The sequence below is a fragment of the Lepus europaeus genome, chromosome 1 (genome assembly GCF_033115175.1).
Source record: "Lepus europaeus isolate LE1 chromosome 1, mLepTim1.pri, whole genome shotgun sequence".
NCBI classification, from domain to species: Eukaryota; Metazoa; Chordata; class Mammalia; order Lagomorpha; family Leporidae; genus Lepus; species Lepus europaeus.
This window is the reverse complement of record NC_084827.1, coordinates 153,761,402-153,780,357: the sequence shown is the minus strand read 5'-3', so window position 1 is coordinate 153,780,357 and position 18,956 is coordinate 153,761,402. Positions and strand designations below refer to the sequence as shown.

At 36.6% G+C, this 18,956-nt stretch overlaps 1 protein-coding gene across 3 annotated transcripts in view; it reads right to left on the bottom strand.

The window, feature by feature from the left end:
• UNC80 (unc-80 homolog, NALCN channel complex subunit) overlaps positions 1-18,956 on the bottom strand; it is a 216,843-nt gene that overhangs the window by 107,346 nt on the left and 90,541 nt on the right. For all 3 annotated transcript variants that reach the window (XM_062201741.1, XM_062201733.1, XM_062201752.1), the window contains exons 23-25: positions 12,089-12,301; positions 4,585-4,720; positions 1,576-1,709 (exon numbers count right to left, since the gene is read on the bottom strand). In XM_062201741.1, the coding sequence (XP_062057725.1) occupies positions 1,576-1,709; positions 4,585-4,720; positions 12,089-12,301 (483 nt within the window). The remainder of the gene's footprint in view (positions 1-1,575; positions 1,710-4,584; positions 4,721-12,088; positions 12,302-18,956) is intronic.

The following is an 18,956-nucleotide window of genomic DNA, read 5'->3' as shown; positions in this document are numbered from 1 at the left end:
AAATTAAGGGCTCAGGTTAATATGAAATGACATACAGGAGATAGAAGGAACTTCCCTTTTTGGTATTCAAATGGCTTCACTGTTCTAATGGGGTATGTTCCTCTTGAAGACATATGTTTTAGTCATAAGTATTTCTACCTTAAAAGTCTCCATTTTATGTTTTAGAGTGAGGGGAGGGTCTTTCTAGAACACTGGGAAACTGAAGGCAGAGGCACTGCTCAGGGATCCCAGACACTGACTGTTTTAATTTCTGTCCCTCTTGCCTCCATTCCCAGGATTGGGACATGGCCTTGCTCATGCCAAGTTTGATTTAAAAAGCAAGAGAAGTGGCAAAAGAAAAATTCACTTCAATGGAAACACATAAATTGTTAGTGTAACATTTTTTTCTGGGAGAGTATATAAGCTTTGTGTAAGAGGGAAAAAGGATTTGTCTTATTCCACAACTCTGACTGCCTCACCCTTGTGGTAAAAGAACCATTGGAAACTTGGTACCCATTAGGGAATTAAAAGTACAGGAACATCCAATGTGTACCTAACATCACCAGGAACAGATTCCCAGCTCTGGCACAGTATTGTATTCTCAGTTAAATAAATCAGGCTCCAATGGTGGTTGGTGCATGACTGCGTGTGTACATGAGTATAGGTACACGTATGTGTTTGCATATGTATATATATATATGAATGTATGTATTTGTGTGTACATGATCATTTGTTGTGCCTATCCATATCCAAAGGAAATGCTACAGAAGTAATAATAGATGTTTGAGGGCCCACGCCGTGGCTCACTTAGTTAATCCTCTGCCTGCGGCACCAGCATCCCATATGGGCGCCAGGTTCTAGTCCTGGCTGCTCCTCTTCCAGTCCAGCTCTCTGCTGTGGCCTGGAAGGGCAGTAGAGGATGGCCCAAGTCCTTGGGCCCCTGCACCCACATGGGAGACCAGGAAGAAGCACCTGGCTCCTGGCTTCGGATCAGCGCAATGCCAGCCGTAGCGGCCATTTGGGGGGTGAACCAACGGAAGGAAGACCTTTCTCTCTGTCTCTCTCTCTCACTGTCTTTAACTCTACCTGTTAAATAAATAAATAAATAAATAAAAATAAAAATAAAAAAATAAATAAATAATAGATGTTTGAGGGTATTTGAACACTAAACATTGAATTATTTTCACTCAGAATTTAAATGAAAAAATTCATTGGAAATAATTTCTATATAGATTGATAAGCAATTAGTGCAAAAAAAAAATCTGCCAGTGATTTCCAAAATATTGAACATAAAAATTCTCATAGTTTTCAGAGTAAAAGAAACTAAAGGCTCTTTATTGGTTTCCAGCGCAGCCGACAGTGACTATTCAATTATTGTACTTGGAAATTATGGTTAGTGATTTCTAGGCCAATGTTGAGGTTATTTTTAATGATGAAATGAGCATTTTTTTATGTATGAAGGTCCCTCGATTGAGTTTTAAATTGTTGCACATTTGAATTATGTGAGCATTTGAGGAAACTGTGGGTACTGGAAGTTAAGTCACATGTTTGACCTCTGCAAGTAGTCTGATTATGATCACTCACACTTTCACTCACCACTAAAGGCTCAGTGCGAGGTCTCGGTAGGCATGAAAAGGTCTCTCTCAGGAAGGTGGTGATCTCCAGGAGAAGCTGGCATGCTGCCATCTTCAAGGCAAAGGGACAACCGCATTTAGAGGGATTCACAGTACCTAGGGAATAAAAATGTTCTTTCATAAGCAGAAAATCAATAAAAAATACAAAGAGGTACGGTGTGATGGACATAGCTACACATATGTAAAATCAAATTGCATATGAGAACATCACATATGCAAGTTTCATTTACCTACTCCCATAAACTTAATCTTACATATCTCTCTTCCTTCATTTTGCAATTCTAGAACAAGTGTTTCAGTATTAAAACATCAGATGAGCAAAACTAAGTTACTCTGAGCAATGAAATAGGGCTCCAAGTAGACTGGAAAGCCCTTTAAAGGAGACAAAAAAGGGAAGTAGTTTCACAAGGTTTCTACACTGCTATTAATTAGAGTTAGTCTATGTATATGGCAGTGAGCTAGATTTGGAACTACACATCTCCTGTCAGCTCATTTTCTGAGAGGATGTTGGTCTTGATACTCCGAGGGCAGTGTTGTTGCTACTGCTCTAGTCCAGATGTGTTTCTGCAGCACAGACAAGACACACACAATTGCCTGAATCGCATGTTTTATATGAACTGACCCATCAGAATAAGGCATGACTATGATAAAAGTATGAAAATATTTGCTATGGAGAATATTGGTCTTTGGTTTAGTAAAACTTTGTATCCATCATAAGCCAACTTATAGATTTGGCTTAAAAGACACACAATGCCCAAGATAACACCAAATTCTCAGGATTAGTCCTTACCATGCAGAAATGTACTGATTACTCAACAGTGCCCAGAAAGAAGACCAAAGTTATGTAGATTTCTGCCTCTCATAAAAGAAAGAAAAGCTATCTATTTTGAATGAATCAAGTCATTAAGCAATCTTGATATCATTACATATCAACTTTCTAAAACTTTCCTTAAAATGTTTGCTAGATGTTAGGCTTTCTGAATTGAATAGAACACACATGTCACAATTTCTGTTGATAATAGGTGGTAATGATGGTTTCCTGAAGTTATCAGGCTATCACTTCCTCATGAAAACCATTATTTTCTCTCCAGAGTTAACAGATATCAGGAGACTTTGACTCATTAAGAATGAAAGAGACAAGTTCCTGTAGATGGAAATCTATTCAAGTAACAATTAGCTTTTAAGTGCAAGATGAGCTTTATATTGACTAGGATGTGGGAATTAAATCAGACATATCAGTTTTATATTCAGTAGTGGCTATCTGACTAAAAATTTCTTTGATAGGCAACAATTTTTTTAAATAGTAATTAAAAGTAAGATATTCAGTATAAATGTCTGGATTTGTCCTTTTACTCCTGAGGCTATCATATAGAATTCATATCAGTCCTGCAAACAATTAACTTGGTCTTAGTCCAGGCCCTATAATATGAAATATTACACTGAACAAAAATTGAGTTCTTTGTGGTCTTAACAAAAAAGAACATGTCATCCATAACATATTGGTAAATGATACTTATGTGATTATATGGAGATTCAAGCTTGTTTTGGCCTCTGAGAATACAGCCATTTAGTATTGTTTCTATTTCTCTCTGTTCTGAAGGGTCCCCTTTGAGAGGTAGGGTAGTTACTCTTGGCAATGGGTCTTATGTTAGGACTTCACTAGGTTCTGTGATTGCTGAATAATCCTCCAGGCTTCTTATGGAGTGGACCCAATCCCATGGGTTGTTCCAAGACAGTGTGAACTGTGTTTGGGGTCAACCTTCACCATTAGACTGAAAGGCAGATGTGAGAATTGAGTGTTTTGTCAACAGTTAAGTCAAGAAGATTTGCTTTGACCTGATAAAGTCTTAAAAAGGGCTAATGATGAAAAAAGACAAAAAATATTATGACATGAAAGCAGAAAGGAATATCAGGGGGTTCTCATTTATGTATTTAGTCCTATCCAATGTTACACTAGTCATTCTTTTACATTTTGTGACTGTAAGGTTGCAGGAGGTTTGGCATCAACTGATTAAAAATATAAAATTAAAATATAAGCATGGAGATTGAATTTCAAATCACCAGGGAAAGTCAAGAGGAAGAGACCTCACTATCATCATTATATAAAGAATTTCATAACCGTAACTGGAATTTTATAGTGTATAAAAAGCCATAATATACATATACACAAACTTGTATGATACAGACCACACATATACACAAAATGATGTTGGTGGATGTAACAGGAATTTGTCTCTACTTTTCTATGATGAGACTCAGTTCTGTAATATACTCTGTTTTCAACATTTTAATGATTTGGATAGCAGTTTATGTTCAATTAGTCTGACTTTGCATTTCCAAGAAGAATAACAAAACACATGATAAACTTCTGGGATAGTGATTTTCCACATCTATATTCTCTTAGATTCTCGCAGAGATGTCTATTACTAATTTTGTATAATAGCAAGAACCAGAGGCTAAAAAGTAGTAGTTTTCCACAATTGCCTGCAGGTTTTTGCCCTTGAATATTTTATTTTCTTCTCTTTCTGGCTTTTGCGCTTTCTCTCTCTCTCTCTCTTTCTCACTCTCTCTTCCTCTCTCTCATTAAACTATCAATTGAGTTTATAAATGAGTGAAGTAGGATCTACAGGAGTATATAAAAAACAGAATTACCAGAGTAATCAATACAAATAACATTTACTACGTTTCATACAATGTTGGGCTTCTATATATCATTGAACACTCCTAAGAGGTTGTATTATTCTTATAAAAAGGAAAAACTCTGGCACAGAATAATTAAAGTACTTGCTCTTGTCTTCTCTTTGTATGGCGTTATGCACATGTTTTACATGCACAGGGAAAAAGGGAAAAGATGCAGTGGGGAGACATGGGAAGGTGGTAAGAATATGAAAAAGAAAGGAGAAATATTAAGTGCTCCTAAAGCAGAGGTTCTTACAAGCAGGGGTTCTTGTAGTAAAGGGAGTCTCCTTACTGTCATCTAAAAAGTCTTCCTCCTCATCCTCCTTTCTCAGTCTTCTCTTGGTCTCCTCATCATAAATGAGACCCAGTAGATTGGCTGGGCTCTCACTCTCCCCATGACACAGCTCATTCAAACGGATGCCAATTGCCTATCATGAGGAGAAAAAAAGAATGAAACAGCACAAAGTATGTCACACTGGAACACAGTCTCAAATTCTAGAGTACATAATAAATCAATTAGTGGTAATGCTCCCCCACATAAGCTTCTTCATGCCATCTTGTTGTTACCACCATGTTGGCCAACACAGAAACCCAGAGATGGATGGTATTGATGTGGTCTCTGGGGTCATTCCTGAAAAGACTTGCAGAAACTGAAACGATACTTTGGTGTACCTGTACAAAAGCTTTTCTGAAAATATATGAATTTGCTCAAATGTCATTTGTTTGATAGGTTTGATGCAAGGGAATAGACAGTTATTTTTAATGGAAGATTTTGCTGCTGTAAAAAAAAATAAGAAGACAATTCCTCAGAGTGCTTCTGATTACACTATTTTATGGGAATGTCACTGTCGAGTTTGCAGGTTGGCCAGAATTCTGGTACTGTAATTTTATTTATAACTATCCTAATGTATGCACTTATTGGCTTCTTTTATAAACTTTGTCTTCTCTTCAATGGCTCTTGGAATTGGTAAGAAGTTCTAAGTTTTCTTTTGGTAGGCCACCCACAACAACATTAGAACTATGACTTTTCATAACCTTGCATATGGACAACATTGGCTTTCACAAGATAGGAATGAAATAATATCCTTGCTATTTGTTCTGAGTCATTTTGTGCTATTGTGCGATTTATTGAACAGAATTTTCACAAGAAGAGACAAAAAAACACTACCCCCACCTAGTTCCTTTTATATTCCAACTACATAGTGTATTCAACAATGGATCAGACAAAACTTTGGGAGGAGAATCAGGAAAAAAGCTAAACCGAGCATTGCACTTAGGTAATTCTGTGCATTAATAGGAACAAAATTACAGCAAATATTGTTTATTCCAGTGTCATTTTTTCAAATATTTATAAAGGTTACTAACTTCTGGGCATGCAACAAACTAGAACCACTACTGGAAGCAAACATACAAAAGTATGTCCAAAATTATTTAAATAAAAACACAAGTTTTAAAAAATATCTTAGATGTTTGGAAACAAGAGGTCTCCTTAAACATTGAAATTAGGTAAGGAACTAAATCCAATTAGCAAAACTACATCAATGACAAGCAACATAAAAATATATCACAGGACCCTAAAATTTAAGCTGCTAACCTGAGAAGTTTTAAACAACTAAAACAGAACTGCCACCACCACCAAAAAAGGCCTTGACCTGATGGTACTATTTTGAAGACCCCTTCTAAAGGAGATGTGTAATAATGAGTCTGAAATGGGGCCAAGAAACTGAATAGTGATACTCAAAGGGGAAATTTTTCTTTATTGATTCTTCAAGGACATTGTAACTAACAATTTAAATTAAATGCAATTTATAAAGCTTAAAAGGTTACTCAAAAATGAACTTATCTATGGTAATACTAAGAGTCTATATAATAATTTGGATCTTTATGTTTTGTCCAAGACTAGACAAAACCCATAGGGTTATTTTTATTCCTTTCTTGCTTAATTCACCAGACATTTATGAAGTGAGGTAATCTGCTGCACCTTAAATAAAACACAAAGTTTTATTTATAAGTTGTTATAGTTTGCTGGTAACTTTGTTTAATGTGGCTAGTATTTTATAAACTCTCATAAAGATCTCTGGCAGATCAGAAGGCTTAAGAGGTTGAAAGACTTGCTTATGGTTGCTCAGCAGGCTGTGAATTGGGATTCAAACATAGGCTATATGCCTATATGTGTCTTGTCTAAATTAACTTAGAGTGAATTGGGGAGGTAATAGCATAATGAAATAGTGTGTCAGGAGGATGAAGAGATAGAAGACACTTTATTCATTCACAAGATAGATTTAATTAAGCTCTGAGAATCAGAGTCTGATTTCTGGAGACTTTGAAGAATCAGTGTTTTGTCTGATCGAGAACTGGGATAGCAGAACCTCAGCTGGGGGGCTTCCAAAGACTCGTGTATTCAGAGAAATGCAGCCTGTGTTCAGTCCTCAAGTAGCTCCTTGGTTGGAGCTCAATTTTAAGAGAGGAAACAATGCACGAGAAGACTTGAAAGGTAGTTGGTGACTACACCATAACAGTTCTTGAAGCTGAACTTCACCTGCATTCTAAAGAAAGATGACAGATCTTTTTGATTGGGTCCTCATTTGAGGAATATTTTTGCTAGATGGCCAGGTATGAAGAGATAAGCCAGGTATCCTTTTTTCAAAAAGTAAGGTAATAACCTCTTATTATTATCTATATACCAAAGATAGGTAAATGTTTGTTAGGTACAGTAGTTTCTTTAGATGACTTCATCATTATAATTTGAGAATGGTTTGAGCAAATGCTATAGAAAGGGCAGAGTCATCAGGTTAAGCAATTTAGGTGTATCCCTAGGGAAAAAGTTAGACACTAAAATGTGTGAAAAAGAGTCTAATTTGCATTTTAGCTTAGTCACTCTGATAGCAGTTTGGAATATGAGTTAGGGTGCAGGGCATATCTGTAGGCTGGGAGATCACTGAGTGTTCTGTTTTGGAGGTGCTGTGCCCCAGGAAGATCATTTGATTAGCAGGCTATGGGATGGATTAGATGAGAAGAGACTCTGGGGAGGAGGTCCCTTTTGTATCTGGATGAGACGTAATGAAGATCTGGGCGCAGGGGCTTCAGTGACGCCAAAGAGGTGGAGTCGATGGAGGGAGGTTTGGGCTGTATTCAAAGGTTGTCACGTGTTTGCTGACAGTGCCACTAGTAAGAAGAGAATGCTCAGGCAGGCTGAAGAGCTGGGTTGAGTTTATCTGGGGACAAGGGTTTTATTTTGATCCTATTGAGTTTCATGATATTAAGTGAACGCCTCCGATGTACAGATGGCGTTGCCGGCCTGGGATCTGAAAAGCGCTATGTATGGAGAAGAACGTGCTACTGGCACCCAGCAAACGGAAACACAGGAAAAAATGTAACCCTGGAGGAAATTATACAGGAAGAAATTATAGGAGATCTTGGAGAATATCTACATTTATGGGGAGGTAGGAGGAGCGGGGGAAGGAAATGGAAGACAGAACAGCAGAGAAAGGTTGGAGCGGCAGCGGTGTGCAATGTTGTAAGTCATCAAAGCACACCTGTCCTAAAGGCAGCTGCTTGAGAAGACCCTGGGCCAAAACTTCCTTGTAAACCTGAGCCAATGCTCAGCACTTAATGGTTTTTCCCTTCTTGTCAGAAATCCTTGGGATTAACAGTTGTTTCTATTATTTCAGAGAGGAAGCTCAATGAAGCCCAATCAAGTGAGGTAGGTAATAAAACAGGGTCAAGAACATCTCTCTGCATTGAAGAATTTGGCCAGCTTTACAAAAAACAAAACAAAGCAAAACAAGAATTTCTCTAGGAAAGTTGAATGATGGATGGCCTTGAGAGACCCTTTGTCAAATCTTCAAATTAATTGGGCAATTAATTATTTATACTCTATTGAGGACTACACGTGGGACTGGTATTATAGGACAAGTGGTCTTTTCTTCCCCTGAGTCACATGAAGGTCTGTGAACACCTTCCCCAGAGTAATAGATCCTGCATATGATGCAAATACATTTGTAATTTACAAATTCCTGCAGGAAATCTCCAGACGCATTCTGATGTGTTGTTCAGAGTTATTAATAAGGAAAGATGCGTATGTTTAGACAAACCTCTTCAGATGAAGTAACAGTAGTGATTGTTATTTATAGTTGCCTATTGTTCATAAAGAAACAATTAAAGGGATCAAAACACCCCACCCTTTAAAAGAACTGGAGAACCGAAGAAAACACTTCATGCTTTCAATTTCTCTGAAGGAGGGTACCTTCAAAACTATCTGACTTTTTGGGAAAAATAGAAGGGCATTTTACCAGCAGAGGGATGGATGTTTTAAATGTGGTTTTCCATAGAAAATAAAAGGGATTAGGAGAGAGAGAACAACCCTTTAGCTACTCTCTGCCATGTGGAGATCTAAGATCTAAGCTGTTAGTTTACTTTAAGATAAACAAATTTATCTCCTTTAAGAGCACTTCTCTGCTGGTGATGTGGTGTAGCTGGTCAAGCCATCTCCTTGAATGCTGGCATCACATGGGGTGCCAGTTCATATCCCAGTGCTCCACTTCTGATCCAGCTTCTGCTAATGGCCTGGGAAAAGCAGCAGAGGATGGCCCAAATGTGTGGGCCCCTGCACCCACTTGGGAGACCTGGAAGTAGCTCCTGGCTCCTGGCTTCTGTCTGGCTCAGCCCCTACTGTTGCAGCCATGTGGGGAGTGAGCTAGTGGATGGAAGATCTCTGTTTCTCCCTCTCTCTCCCTGTTAACTCTAACTTTCAAATAATAAATCTTAAAAAAACAGAGTTACTTTTAATTTTGCAAGGTCATAAAATAGTATGCAAAAACTAGGTAAATATAAAATATTACTATTTCAAAAACAAAAACATTAAAAGTAAAAGAGAGAAACTGAGTTCAGTTAGTATGCTTAGTTATCAGGAAAGTCAGGGTGGCAACTTGATTACTTATTTTCTGATCTCAGAGTGACCAGGTTCTATCATTCAGATAGGACAAGCCTTGTTGGAGATGGGGGTGGGAGAGGCTGTGCATATTCAATTTGTTGGAGGAAGATCACAGAACCAGAAAATAATGAAGCCTTTAACCATGTGCCCTACCTTTTCCATGGTCTTATCTTTGCATTTCTGACTCTAACATGTTGTTATAGTCTTTCAATCTCATGTAAATACATGCTTTAGAAGTCATTTAAGTTGTCACCTTGGAAGAATTTGCTTAAGGGCAGAACCCTCCCATTCATTACACTGTACCCCCCCCCCCCCCCCAATTTCCCCTAGCTATATTTCTTCTCTCGCCCGGTGTTTTGTTCATTTGATGTGTGATTCTAAGATTTCAGATAGCACAGCTACTGGTGAAGCAAATTTAAGGGAAAATTTTATCTCAATGAAGAATAGATTTTTATTGGAGCTTTATGCATGGGTGAAGAAAAGCTTTCAAAGAGAGAAAATAAAATATCCCGTCCCCATAAAGTAACAATAAGATATGGCAGCAATAATTAATACCATATTTTGAACATCTTGGGGTAGATTGGAACACTGGTGACCAGAAACAAGAAGGGCTAATTCATGTTTTAGGGAAGCAGAAGACCAGAATGGTCCTCTAGATCAGATAGAGCATTTGATGTAGTCCTAATTCTAATTCAGGATTTATGTAATATTAATCTTTAAAAGTCTATCAAATGCTAATTAAGAATTTAGTTTTGGAGGGAATATAGCTTCAGATGGATCATGCGCATATCTTGTCTTTCAAATATTGGTGGCAAAAACATAACAATTGGTTACAAACCTTCCTAATGAAGTGTAATAAATAATTAACATGAAAATCTGATGCCAAGGTGTTCATGTACTGCCAAGGGCCTTCTATGGATTTAATAGCTGTCATTTGTTTTTATACCATTCGAACTTATCTAATGTTCTTCTATACTCTGCTAATTTTAATCTTCTTATAGTAAAATGAAAACTCATCTTTCCAGTAGTATCAATAAAAATCTCTTTAGCTGGTTATTTATTCTACAACTGAGTAAATGGAGATGCGAGGAATGGATGCAATGTGCTTCAGGTCACAGCTTCAGTTAAAAAAAAATGGAATGTAGGTTCAGTAGTTTGGTTTCTAGTATGATGAATCTTTCAAACTTAAGACACGAAAAAAAGATAATATATTTTTGATGGTGGATTTTCATTCCTTCAGCTTCTATGATGGATGATCTGTCTATGTACCTCGCGATACCTATTTCACATACATTGATTGACTTGTATAAATTCTTGTGACTAATGCTATTAAACCCAAACACAATGAAATGTAGGATAAGTACAGGGGAATCACAAACTAAATTGTGTCACTGATTTATGAAAATGGATATCACAAGGGAGAAATATCTTTTTCTCACAAATACTATCTGCAATGCTCACCTGCAAATGACAGTGCTAAGCACTGATCATCGGTATTGGCATTAATAAGGTGTTCCAGTCCATATTTATGAACACACCTTTCTCTTTAACGTAAGACGTCCTTAAGAAAGAAAGCTCATGGGGTGACAATTAATAGGGAAATAATTCTGTGCTCTTATAGACAGACTGAACACATGCTGGATGGAATTCATATCTTTTGGATTACTTTGGCATTGTGCCAAAGAGATGTGGGTCAAATTGAAGAAGAACATTTTGTGTGAGGAAGAGTATCCTGGAGGAGACTATCCTTAGTAGATACAGTCAATTGAATTATTAAGGGAAATTATAAAAATATTTTCTAGGAACTTTTAGGAAAGGATAATATATGGAATGCTTTTATGTGTGTTTGGGATTCATGGTGTCAAAAATTAGAAGAAAAAAACTCAGTTCTCTTGTGTTTCTTTTTATTCCTCATATTCCCCTCTGCCACTATTGGTAAAGAAGTTGCAATCATTTTAAGGAGTAATTTTACGAGAATTCCTAAAGAAGATTCATCCATTCATTTTTTTTTTTGACAGGCAGAGTTATACAGTGGGAGAGAGAGACAGAGAGAAAGGTCTTCCTTCTGTTGGTTCACCCCCAAATGGCCGCTACGGCTGGTACTGCACCAATCTGAAGCCAGGAGCCAGGTGCTTCTTCCTGATCTCCCATGTGGGTGTAGGCGCCCAAGCACCTGGGCCATCCTCCACTGCCTTCCTGGGCCATCCTCCACTGCCTTCCTGCCTCCACTGCCAGCAGAGAGCTAGACTGGAAGAGGAACAACTGGGACTAGAACCTGGCAGGCATATGGGATGCCAGCACCACAGGCAGAGGATTAGCCAAGTGAGCCACACGCCAGCTCCATCCATTCATTTTAAATTTACTTTCTTATTCATAAATGTGTGTGTGTATGCATAATTTCCAAGACTTCAGGCAACTAGTACAATGCACATCAACAAAATGGAAAATTCTATTAAGAAATGGGAAAAAAATCAGGTCTTGGAAAAAATTACAATAGAATATCAAATAAGGACTTACATATATAACACTTATTATAAAGATGACTCATGATGACTACAGTTATTAAAAGCAGGGCTTTGGAATTCAACCTGGGAGACAGAATATTGATTCCTGTATTTACTGGATATGGAAACTGTGGCAAGTTGCATGATCTGTCAAACTTCAGTTTTCTTAATTGTAAAATAAAGATAACAATGTCTAACCTTATAGATTTATTGAGAAGATTAAATGAGCTGTTTTTACACTACCTCCCTGCAAAGTGTTTCTTTCAGTGCCTGGTACACAACAAACAATATTAATCAAAAAACTTAAAAACTTCTTCACTCAAGTATTCTCATTCGATAGCAGAGAATTGAAGGCTCACGTCTCCCCATTGGTAGAAGAGCTTGGCAGCATTCCACTGAAGCTTCTGGTTGCGCTTGTTGCCCACAATGGGAGATCTTCCCCGGGACAGGCCTTTCTTGGTGATGTTCACGTGATGTCCTTTCATCCACTCTGGCCAGTTGCCACGGTTGCAACGATGAACAAAACGGGCACATTCCAGGAACAAGGCTGCTCTGGCCACCACTGGGGCTTCCTAAATAGGGTTGTTAAGCACAGAATAATGTGGGATTAATAAATAATAACTTCAAACTGGCCTTAAAGAGAGTTACTGTGTATCGTTAGTTTATTTTAGTCTCCACGTTTTGATTTAGTTCGGACAAATTTCCCAGGGTAGCTTCAGCATGCCAAGACAGTAGAGGGACATCTGGAAAATGAAACATAAAGGGAAATTTGGATGTTGAAGAATCAATAAATTTAAGCACATTTCTTTGCTGTTTTCTTCCTCAGGAATCTCAAACAAAATCACATACCTGTATCTTCTTATGTTTCAGGGCATGTGGGATTTGACTGTGAGAGTGGAAGCACTCTCAATAAGGTTTTAAACTTGAAGCTTTTTTTTTTTTAATCTGAAAATTTTAACATGATACAAACATTCCATTTCTAGGACTAGTTGTATTTTAGCCAATGGTGTCAACAGTGATTTGGTACTAACAATATCTGTTATCTATGACCATTCATATGTTCAAAGGAGGTGCTATTTACTTCTTGTACATTTTGAATAGCAAGAAAATGAAATGCTTATTGGTTGAGTTGCTCTTTTTTTCCCCTTTCAACTTTGTCATGAATTACACAAAATTCTGCTTAAATAGGCAGGGCTTCAATTGAAAATGTTTGACAAAGAAGGACTTTTTTAGTTGATAAATGGGAAATAGTACATTTTTTTTCATAAAATATGGCAATATTTTATCAAGGGAAAAAAAGGATAATTGTTATCCATAAACTGAATTAATATTCCTAAACTGGTGAGGATAAGATATTCTATTGAATTTTTTTAAATCTAGGGAAAATGTTCAGGGAAAAAAAGATTGTTAAATTTCCTATAGGAGGCTAATGGATCATAAGTAAAACATACATCAACTATTAATGTGTGTTTTGATATGTGCCAATTTTTTAAAATAGATGCTACAAAATTGGTCACAATCTTAGTTACTTAACAAACATGGATTACTCAGTAATAATAGATTTTCAAATTGAACAGTTTTCTTCATTTCCAGCAATAAAATTCTTAACAATGCATTGATACATAATGTTAAAATAAGGGTTAATATATGCATATACAGAAAATTAAGTGACAGCTAACTTTCATGAATTATAATACATAACAAACATGTGATCTAGAAATAATATTTTCAGTGTGGGATTTTGAAAATAAAATATAATTTTTCCACTCTGATATAGCTGAGAAGGGGTTCACACGAGATTCAACCTCAGGTCTTTGACGCTCAGTCCTATGCTAGTTCCTCTTTGGTATCTACATTGTCTTATTTTATACTCATATAAACCTTAAGAAAATATGCTGTCTAGAATGCAGGTAGAAATTGATTATTTGATAATTAGTCCCATCTGATATTATTTTCTAAAGCACAAGTATATGTTCACATTATTTTCCCATTTAAAATGCTACTTCATTTTGTTATAAGCACATAATTTACAGATAAGCAAGAATCAGTTTTAACTGCAAAGGCCAATCTACCTCAACAATGTAATAAATAAAGATAAAAAACTTTGATGTATTTCATACATAATTTTAAGAACATAATGATATCTCCTACCCTCTCTCTCTCCATCTCACCCACCTTCCTTTCTTGTTTTTCTTTTAATTTTTGGGTAAATTACTTTCAATTTACTTTATAATCTCAAGCTTAATCCTTCATTAAGTAAAGAATTCAACAAGTAGTAAGTAGGAAGACCATTGTTCCTCAGGAGTATAGACAAGGGCTATAACAATAATCATATCCCAAGATGTCAATTTCACTCATTTATATTATATTTTTTGTACTCTATATATTAGCTACCACAAATCAGAGAAAACATGATAAACATAGATCTATTCCCTTTATATAAACAAAGAATTAAAAGAAAAAAGGTACAAAACCCTAGTGAGTTGGCTCATCTACCTTTCTCCTCCTGTCTCAAGTATGCTATGATAGAGTTATATCAAACTAGCTGCAGTTTCCCATATATTACATCTCATATCTTTCCATACACTGTTTCCATGACTTAGAGAGCCCTAAAACCCTTTTCTAACTGGAAAACTCTCATTTTCATGATCCAGAAGTCTTCCTTAGCTGCATCCACTTTTAAGCAGTTAGTTACTTACTTTTTAGTATTACAGTATCTCAAACACACTGATGAATTCAAGTAAATAAGCCCATGAAGTACTTTGTCATAGTTTACATGTTAAATAAAGCTATCAAGGATTCCAGTAAGAAATGTATTTACATGGAGACTTAATTTTACAAAGCATATTATGTATCTCTACACAATGAAATGTTAATCTCTGTGAAAATGTAGAACACAAAATGAACACAAATGTTGAGAATTTATTAATACAAGGTGTACCTAATGATGAGAATCTGTCATCAACTTGTCTCAAGACTGAGAAAGAGGTCTCCGAGATAGGAAAATTTTAGACTGCAGAGTGGGGTGACTCCCTGCATTGAACTCATCAATAGTTCCATACCATACCACACCGACTAAGTGGTCTTTCTTGTATTAACTAAACTTCTCAGATATGCTAATCTGTGTCTGTGAGAGGCTGGAACATCTGTCTCTAAAAAGAATGCCAGTCTGGAGGGCAAGGCAAGTGATGTAAATTTATTCTTAGCCTGTCACATTGTGACACATTCTCAATATACAGCAATGCGAATTCAATGCTTAATGACAGGAAGGCAGAAATAACTCTACTGAAATAGCATTCTGTGGTATGTCCTAGATCCTTTAGCTTTAATAAGGGTTAAACCTTACCTAGATCATAAATATGTGGTAGAAGATCAAGCTACCACCTCTATTAGATGGCAATTAAGAGGATTAGCAATAGATGAATGTACAATCCAAATTGTGGTATGTGAAGTTGCTGAGGAAGCTCAAGGCATTTCTGAATGAAAAGCGACTTCAGTTCTCTGCTCTCAAAAACATCTCATGATAAAACTAACATTTTGTCAATCATTGGTCCTGGGAAATTATCATCTAAGTTTGGAAACTGAATTGAGATCAATATGAAAATAATATCTATAAACTACACAGTACATAATAAAGAAAGGGTTGGTTGTTATCTGATTAATTTGATCCATATAAATAGTCAAGTGCAGTAGCATTTAGAAATGCCACTGTTTGAATAGCAGATTGTATAGAAGAATCATCCAAATAATCCAAACACTGCCTTGTTATTTTAAACTCATGTGTCTGGTAGATGAAGGCAGGATTCAGAATTCTGTATTCAAGGTGTCAGTGAATAACAGCAATTTCTGAGAAACTGTACCATGCACATCATTACAGAGAAAACAGAGGGAGACACTGAGTTAAAAACGTAAGGGCGTTAAAGTGCATCCTAGTAGAAGAGAGTCAACAAGTGCTGAACTCACAGTATGTGTGCAAAAGTACTCAAGGTTAACTGGGGCTGTGAAGAATTATTTTCTTTTAAGTTCCTTTCAAAGTGTAGCTTAAAAAGTAGTGATTTTAGGGAAAGGCGTGGGATTCTTCTTGGTCATAAAGTCAAGTCAGTTTTCCTTCAGTGAAGCTTACCTCTTATGGCTCAGTGCAATCTAAAGTAGTGAACGATGGAAGCATGACAACATGGATAGGGATGGATTCACATCACAGAGCAAAACAGTGCAAATGGAGGAAAATGAATCAGAAAAAGGTTGCATGGCTGAAGATAATAACAGAGTTTCAGACACACAGTTACAAATCAACACCCAAGCAAAATTTGTCACCATTGGCATAGCATGGAGAATTTGGAGGGTGGTTTTGAATGAAAAGTACACATATTTAAATTTATTTTTAATTTGAATTGTACATGTCCACCCAGTTCCCCTTTTCTGCTTGTAATGCACAGAATGATTTCTACTTCATTATGCATAAATACATAATTTACAGATAAGAAATAATCAGTCTTAATTGTGAAGGTAACATAACATACTAGATTCAATCATGTGGAATTTGTAAATTTGAAGGTCAAAAACAGCCAGGTGTCAGCAATTTTGTATGATCCATTATTAAATAAGATATTTCTGCTATGGTTACAGTGTTGTCTAGTTAAAATTATAAGAAATCATGAGAATGTCATTGTGTCACATAGATTTCCCTAACATTCTACAATTAGAAAACTTCACACAACTGCCTACTTTGCTGATTTAATTTGCCAATTTTTCCCGAATTGTATGACTGTTACATATATTGAATGTTTCCTTTATGAAAGTGAAGCAGAGAACTGGGATACTAGTTCAAACAGCTGCATGTTATTCTGCCTGAGGACCTAGCAAATATTGTTAACCAAGATACGATGGTTAATTGAAGGTTATAATTGCAATACATTCCTTTCCCTGAGGAACTATATCTAAATTTATTATGTGAGAAGAAAAATTGACTGCTCCTGAAAACTCATACAATACTGGGTAAGAACTAACTGTTTATAAAGGCTAAATATTTTATGTTGGCCCCTAGGGAGTTACATAATTTTTTTTATTGTCCCACAGTAAAATATAAAGTTCTTACTGGCACATAATACCTCCTTACTTGCAGCCAATGGGAGAAAGCAGTTATAATGGGGTTTAGTGTGCATTGGAACCTTCTTTGCTCGAGGGCATATGCTTGTGAGTCAGTATTTATTACTCAGCCTGTATTGAATTCTCTGCCTGAGATCATGAAGTAACTGACTCACAGAAGGACGGGCTGTCTCTGCCCCTGCCCGCTTCTACAGTAGGTGTGGGCAACTTAATCGTTGAGTTGTCAGGCTGCAGGCAGGCATTATTCTAGTCTGCATGACTATGATCTTAACACTGAAGATAACATTTTGGGTAAGTATTTGAAAAAGTAGATGAGGCCTGCTGTAGCTGGCAATATGATGGTTTAGGTGTGAACATAAATTCCTTTTGGTTGGAACACCTAGAAGTGCTGGATAAAATATCCAAACATTTCTTTATTCTGTTTTATTCTTATGTTTTTAAGGTGAAATAAAAGACAACTGGCAGTATACATGACAAGACATTCCAATTTTGGAGGTGAAGTTAGAGGTGAGCTAGTGTAGAAATATTTACCCTGAAGATTGGTGTTGACTACAGAGACCAGAGCATGGGCCACTTTTAAACATCTGAGTCTGAACAGTGGCAAAGCCGGGTCATACACTTACAAAAGTCAGAATCACAGGCAGGACCCACCATCAGAGGACGAGTAAGATGAAAATCTGGCCCCACAGAAGCTGACTTGTCTGACTGTGGCTCTGGGTAAAGTAGAAAAAAATATTTTCAATGAGAACTCCTAACCCAAATCCTATATTCTCATTCAAATTCTCAGCCAATTTTTGTCCTTTGACCTCCTACAAGTGGTTTAAAAAAGAATTTTAGGTTGGTAATATTTCCAGGGGTCTGCCAAATGGAAATACTCTCTGGAAGAATACTTTAAATCAGAATTTCTTAAACCTTCGCACTCAACAGTGCATGTGAGTCTGGAGAAGATGAATAAAATAGATTCCTTGGTACTGTCTGCAGATTCTGAATCAGTAGCTCTGTCAGAGGATCTGAAAATTCGCATTTCCAATGTGCTTACAGGTGGTGCCAATGCTAATGACTCACTGAATAACACTTCTTTTGAACACAGATCTTAAAGCATTCCCACAAATAAATTATGTTCAAAGGAACACACTTACGTTGGAAATACAAAATAAAATGATCTACTATGAGCAAGACTCAGCAGAAATAATGAAGTGCAGAATCAAATTTACAAAGACTGCAGTTAACAAAGTCATAGTGTATCAAATCCATCAAAGGTTAATGTGAAAATTGAAAGCTTGATGAAGGAATTATGCCAGCAATGTCTATCAGGTGATTTAAAAACAAGAAAAATAGAACTTTTACAAATAAAATGTAGTACTTGAAATTTAAAAAATTAGTGGATAGGTCATAACACAGATTAGATAAGATGTTTCCAATTCTATATTATCGAGCGCTCAGGCCAGATCAATATTTGGGGGGGAGGGGAAAGAGTTCACCATGCATTATTGGATGTTTATCTCAGCATTTTTAGTATCTATTCATTAGGTACCAGTAACTATTTCCAGGTTGTAACAACCAAGGATTCCTCCAGATACTGATAAATGTGTGGGTAAAACTGCATTGAAAAGATAAAGCTGAAAAAAGCAAAACTGAAATGGAAGAGATATCTGAGAAAATTACCCCAGATAAAGCAGAGAGGAGGAGGTAGAGGTAGAGGTAGAGGCAGAGGTAGAGAGAGAAACAAAGAATTTTGAAATAGAGGTTTTTAAATGCTCAGGATTAAGTGACAAGATCTATTATATATATTTTAAATTTCTAGAAGGAAAGATCAGAGAGGATGTGAAGGATACAATACCCAAGAGATAATAATTGAGGATTTTCTAGAATGCATATCATATGCTAATTACATGGCTTAATATCCTAATCAGCCCCAACTAAGAAAAATATTCTAGAAACATTTTAGTGAATCTCCAAAATACCAACAATAAAGATACTAAAAAGCAGGGGATGGAGAAATTACCAACAAAGGAATGTTAATTAAGCTAGAAAAGAGACCGGCACGGCGGCTCAATAGGCTAATCCTCTGCCTTGCGGTGCCGGCACACCGGGTTCTAGTCCCGGACGGGGCGCAGGATT